This window comes from Sinocyclocheilus rhinocerous, unplaced genomic scaffold (genome assembly GCF_001515625.1).
Source record: "Sinocyclocheilus rhinocerous isolate Xijiao unplaced genomic scaffold, SAMN03320098_v1.1 scaffold896, whole genome shotgun sequence".
NCBI classification, from domain to species: domain Eukaryota; kingdom Metazoa; phylum Chordata; class Actinopteri; order Cypriniformes; family Cyprinidae; genus Sinocyclocheilus; species Sinocyclocheilus rhinocerous.
The window spans coordinates 862,440-869,172 of NW_015648505.1; the positions used below are offsets into that span (position 1 = coordinate 862,440).

General features: G+C 42.5%; 1 protein-coding gene across 1 annotated transcript in view; it reads right to left on the minus strand.

Annotated features, from left to right (window-relative positions):
- Positions 1–6,733, minus strand: part of LOC107709757 (vacuolar protein sorting-associated protein 37D-like) — a 46,347-nt gene that overhangs the window by 6,495 nt on the left and 33,119 nt on the right. Inside the window, exon 3 of the mRNA XM_016514362.1 lies at positions 1,060–1,142. Within this exon, the coding sequence (XP_016369848.1) occupies positions 1,060–1,142 (83 nt within the window). The remainder of the gene's footprint in view (positions 1–1,059; positions 1,143–6,733) is intronic.

Consider the following 6,733-nt stretch of genomic DNA (forward strand, 5'->3'; position numbering starts at 1 on the left):
GGGTTAGAGTGAGCAGAGGCGGGTGGGCTTGAGAACGGCGCAGCCGGCGATTTCGACGATGGAGCGTCCGGAAGGACATGTGACGACCCCGGGCTGGACTTCGCTTCGTCCACAGTGAAAGCTGATCCGGTGATCCACAGCACTAAGTTGATGTATTTCCTCAGCGACCAGGACGGATCAGCTCTAGGCATGACGAAGCGGATATCATCCTCTTTTGGAAGGTCAAACAAAGTAGTTTCGCTTTCACAACGAAGCACACAGCATCTTCACGACATGGCTGCAGCGTCAACAATACTACAGCGTGAATAAAAGTTACGCCTTCTTTCTTTTGCGTGAACATTTGGGCGGCGTTATTCAAATCTTCCCACATAGTGAGGTAGAAATGTGTGGGCGTGTTAGAACGAGCCGTTTTAGGAGGGTGTGGTTAACTCTTAAATTTTATAAAGAATATCTCTTTGGTTTTGAGACTTTAGTGTTTGCAACTTTACAGATCTTCTTTATGCACCAAGAGCTTGTAACACTCCAAAGAGAAAGGAAAAATTGAAATCGCATCATATGACCCCTTTAATGAAATGTTGGGAGTGCTGCTTTTCCACTTCTGGGACAAATCACAGTGCTGGAGACATGACATCAGTTGTGATGTGTTTGCCGCATCTCTTATTTATGACACACGGGCTGTCAATGCTTTAAATCATTGATTAGATCACAGATCCATCTTTGTAAGTAGTGCATAGGTTAGTGGATTTTAGGGTGGATTTTCACCCTCATGTCACCCTCAAATTCAGATCAACCGGTTCAATGTAAATAAGGATGGTGTCATGTAGAGTAAAGACTTTCTGCACTTTTGTCAGGCTTTCATTCTGTTTTGTTCTGGTTCAGTTGGCAGGGCATGTTCATTCAACAGTGTGTCTGAATAAACAACATCCTGAGAGTACTGCTAAAAGCACAACGTCAAAAGTTTACCTGCATTTTGTTTTCTTTTGATACAGGGTGAGTAGGGACCGAGAAGAAAAGACACACAAAGAGTTTCTGTGTATATAAAAGAAGTTTTTAAATCACCTCAGACTGTTCTTCGGCACGTGCGACCTCCTCCTGGAGCAGATTGTGGGCAGTCTGCGGGCTGTGCTTCTCCGTGAAGGCCTCTGGAAAAGCACAAACATTTAATCTCAGTCAGTTTCAATTCTCAACACGACACTGGCCCAGAATCGCATTGAACATCACTATGAGAGATGGGAGCAAAAATTCATTTCTATAGATATTACTGTGACTCTGCAGTGCTTCAGTTGCCCTGCTGCAGAGTCTACAGCCCTACAGCAAAAACTGTGAAAGACAACACACAAAAATATGTAGATAATAAATAACCTCCTGTTACATAGAGTGAGTGAATGATTCTTTTAGTCTGTTTTCAGTTAACTGGTTAAACAGATTCACAAAATTTCTCAATCACTCAAAGAGTTACTGAGTTAATAACTCACTTATCAAAATGAGCTCTTATTGATATGTGTAGGTAAAATGTTTTATACTCTATATTTTACCTTATAATTATTATCAGTGGACTAAAGGTCTGTTCACAGCAATATGACAATTTGCGAAAAATCTAATAGTCGACGAGAAGAGGCTTGGTCAACCAAAATTGTATTAGTCGCAGAAAAAAAATGTAAAAATCCACAGGCGAAGTCATGCACTCCGTGACGGACAGATCGTTAACGGCTGGTCTTTGTAGTAATACAATACATCGGGCAGGACATCCAAACGCTTGCCTATCATTCATCGACCTTAAATGTGGCCTATCATCTCAAATATGTTATTAGTAGCAATTTTACATGGCCGCATAATCTAACATTAGCCTAGTGAAATGTGCGCTATTCAAGTGTCAGATGGAGGCACCAGTGCGATCATTTGCTCTTAAAATACTCCCTCATTTTTGGTCATACAGATAAGAGTAATACATCTTTTGAATTTGTAAAGACTACGTTTATTTGTGTGCACTCACAATAACAACAAAACATTGCGCTTTTGTAAAATAATGAAAGCAAACAGGATGTGCTTTCTGCCGTCTCGGTCTCCGTGAACTTGAGCGCGAAACTCAGTGTATATTTGCCTTATAGACATGAAAAATATATCTATAGAGAGTGAAATGTTTACTTTCAAATGAACCAAATCAAATGGAAAACAAATATTCTCAGATTATGTAATCCATATGAAACATACAGACACATTCACTAAGATGACGAAGATGATGAGTCAGTGTCACTGACAACGAAGAAAGCACTAGTTCATCAATAAATTATTAAAATGCTAATGCTGACACATTCATAATCATTACTTCTGCTGGTGTGCTATACGTGGCATGCTTTATGTGCGCTTGAAGCGCTTAGTAGGCTTTGAAAGCAAATAAAAGCTCATTATTATGATTTTAAATGGTTACTACTAGTCGACCAGAAAAATCTTTAGTTGAGGGCAGCCCTAGAAAAATCAGCAGACGGGCTGAATGAAAATGCAATTTTACTCTCTGACAGTAGGTGGAAAAGAAATCACTCTTCATTAAAACAAAAAGGTTGCACTGACGGAATGCAAATGTTTTTAGCAATGAGGAGCATGTTTCTTTGAGTTGTGTAGTGTATTCCCAACTTTTGACGACGTGCGAATCTCTGTATCAGTCTGAACAGTAGTTTATTCAAATCTTGTCCTGAATTCGTTTAAGTATGAACATACATTGTGCTTAGAAGAAAAAAAAATCTAGAACACATTTACTTATATAATCACTAGTAAACAGTAAATAGCTGAAGATTGCCATCCTTGAGTTGCTAGTGCTGAAAAACATTAAAGTTAACTAGGCATAATTTAATGTTTTTTTCCCCCATTATCAACAACTGAAACAGTTTCATTAATTTCAGTTAGAGTGAAATGGACAATTTTTTTTTTTTTTTTTTTTTTTTTATAAAAAAAATTTTAACAATTTTCAAGTTAAAAACGTCCTGACTGAATCAAGCGAGCAGTGAGTTAAAAGCTTGTTCACTAAGCTGTCTGTCAGAAACTGTTACACGTTTGAACGTGCAAGCTTGCATGAGATTTGAGAGGTATGTATGAGAGGATGATTTCCAGAAAAAAAACTTACATTTCTGTCTGTTATTCACATAAAGCTATTACGTGTCCTCAGTAGATTGAAACATGCAACGACTACTTTTGAGGTCTTTTAGGTGCATGATGCAATAAATGGCACATTAGTACTATATATATAAAAAAACAACATCAGCTGATAGCGTCCCGCTGCACAAACAGAAATGCGGTCTCTCGGGGGCTGGTGACTGTGTGCCAACAGGACAAAAGAACATCGCAACAGTGTGTGAAAACATTGCGAGTGTGTTGAGTCTTGTGTAAAGTGTGGGACTGAAGCTGCACTCAGGTCTCTTCACAGTGTTATTGCAGGGCCCTGAGGGTGAGGGTGGATGCAATCACTTTCTGTTAGCTCATGTCCACTGATGAGAGTGAGGGGCTCGGACCCTCTAAATGTTGTGCTGGGGTTGCTGTGGCAACCGGCAATTATGCTAATGTTCAGATGTGTTGAGTCCACAGGGGATGTGAAAAGCTGAGCTAGTGGCCATCGAGGGCACAGACAGGTCACGGCAATGACACCATTAGCGCTTCAATGAGCCAGAGCTGCTCCCTTGAACATACCTCCATTACAGGATGGAAATACTCCTGAGAAAATGACTGGGTAGCTACCATGGTAAAATGAAGGTATCAATTGGTAATTATAATGGTAATGTATGATTGTTCACCATTTAAATGGTACTCCAACACTTAGAAAATAAAGTTCATTTTAATAAGGTAAAAAAAAAATGTTACATAAAAAAAACTACCATTTATACAGTGAAAAATTACAGTATGTCATTTAATTTTAAAATGTGTGAAAATTTATTATTCAAGACGATAATGTATGCACTTTTACAAATTTTTTAGCAGTATAAAGTATTAATCAGTTTAAAATGTAGAATGAAATCAGTATTATATTTAACAAAATATTACATACATGTACTTTTAAAGTAAAAGTAAATAATTTGTTAATATGTTTTACAATGAAAAACAACAAAATAGGTTATTGTAAATTGCCAAAATGTTCAATTTTCTCACCACAAAAAAAATAACAAATAAAAATAAAATAAAAATAAATAATAATAATAATAATATATATATACACATACATTATATATATATATATACATACATTCAACACACGTAGAGAACGAGTAGATGAACAGACAAACTGAACAGACTAGAACTTTTAAACACAGGGCAATCAGGGGAACACAGGTGACAGCAATGGAACATAATCAAACTAAACGAGGACAGGAACATGACCAAATAAGGAAACAGAGGAAGGACTACGGGGGCAAAACAGGTCCAAAAGTCTGACATTTCGCCCCCTCCCAGAAGGTGCGTCCTTGTACCGTAACAACAAGGGAGGCATAGGTGGGAGCTTGGGAGGAGGCTCAGGAGGAGGACTGACACCCGGGAGGGGGCCGGCGGACAGAGACCAGGGAGGCGACGAAGGAGGGAGGAGCCAGGGAGGAGACAGGAGGGGCACAGCAGGACCCAGGCGACAGCCATGATAGCGACCCAGGGTGGAGCCAACGGAGGGAGGAGCCATGGAGGAGGAATGACCGCCGACTCCAGGGGGCCGACCAATAGCGGGGGAGCAGGTGGCGGAGGAGGCCGAGGTGGAGACGGAGAGCCAACGAGCCAGGGGGATGCCGATGATCCGGGGGGCCAGGGTGGAGCCGAGGGCTCTGGCGACCAAGGCGGAGGCAGAGATCCGGAGATCCGGGGTGGAACCAGAGCGACTGAGAACCAAGGTGGAGGTGGTGGGAGGAAGGAGCCCAATGGAGCCGGTGGGACAGAGCGACAAGGCGCAGCCAGAGGAGAGGAGTCCAGAGGCGATGGCGGGTCCGACGCCCGACCAAGGTGGCGCCGGAGGGACGAGGGAGCAAGGTGGAGCTGATGGATCGGTGGGTGATGGTGGAGGCGAGGGAGCTAGGAGCCGAGGTGGAGCCGCTGGGTCTATGGGCCGAGGCGGAGTCCGGGCCTCGGAGGCTGGAGACGGAGGTGAGGGATTCTCCAGCCATGGCGATGCTGGAGGATGGCAGACCCGCGGAGCTCGCACCCTAATGATGGTGGGCTGAGGGCGAGCAGAGGGGCTGCCAGACGACAGCGGTGGCGGAGGCAGGAGCGGGTGGGAGGCCGGGCATTTGTGAGCCTCCGGGCATTCAGGGCTAAACTCTGGATCGGGAGCCCCCTCTAGGTTGAACATGGGAACAGGATGGCGCTCTGGTAGAGCGGACACTTGAGGGCGCTTTCAAGGAGCGGGCACTGGAGGGCGCTCTGGACTGGATTCGGGGAATGGAGCCCTCTCTTCTTCGGTGTGGCACATTTGCCGCGCCATACTCAGCTCACCCTCAGCTGTGGTGCAGGGGGCAGAGCTCCTCTCCGCGCTCACACCGTCCACAGCTTTCTCCCTCGTGGCTAGCATTGTCACCGGCTCTCGCACCTGGTCTGACGGATTGAGCTCCACGTCCGGGGCGATCCTCCGCTCAGTCGCTCAGCTTTGCGCTGGCTCGCCGACCGCTGGCGATCTGCTCGCAGTGTTCAAGCTCGCGTCATAGAATGAGCAGTGCGCGTGAGCTGGAATAGTCTCGAATGGTCCTTGAGAGATCTATCCCCCTGCTCCAGCAGGAGGAGGAGGAATTCCGGGCGGGTGTAGGGATCCATAACAGGAAACACAACGGAAACAAAAACACTGAGAGAAAAACAAGAAAACAAACGGAGAGGAAAACACGGAGGTAACTGTGTTCGTCAGGTCTTCTGTCACGTCACGCTGTTGAGGAAGCACGCAGGAGGCATGAGTAAACGAGAACTGTCTTTAATCAAGGCAACTCAGGAGATAATCCACAATAGGAGCTTGAGCCAACACACGTAGAGAACGAGTAGACCTGACAAACACAAACTGAACAGACTTTTAAACACAGGGCAATCAGGGGAACACAGGTGACATCAATGGAACATAATCAAACTAAACGAGGACAGGAACATGACCAAATAAGGAAACACAGGAAGTATTACGGGGGCAAAACAGGTCTAAAAGTCTGACAATATTATACATATACTGTATACCGTTCAAAAGTTTGGGGTCAATAAGATTTTTAAGGTTTTTAAGAAATTAATACTTTTATTCAGAAAGGATGCATTAAAGTGATCAAAAATTGCAATAAAGACCTTTTTTAACAAACAAACAAAAATAAATAAATAAACAAAATATGAAAAAGTGAACTTTTTTAATTTGAAGATCAGGGTAAATTGAACTTATTTTGTCTTCTTGGAAACATGTAACTATCTTAGAGCAGTACTAAATGAAAAAATATAATATTTAGGCAAAATAAGAAAAATTTACACATCTCCATTCTGTCAAAAACACAAAAAAACACAGCTGTGGATCATTCAGGTAAGAACACAGTATTAAAAATCAACTTTTGAACAGGATCATTTTAATAAATTCCACTATAATTTTCTCTTGTGGAGTATATGTAAACATCTTTTATGTGAAATATCTTATTCAGGTCAGTACTAAATAAACAATAACATGCATTTTGAATGATCCCTCTTATTTTGGTAAAATAATTAACATTTTGCAGATTCTGAATGTAAACTTTTGACCTCAACTGTATATATATATATA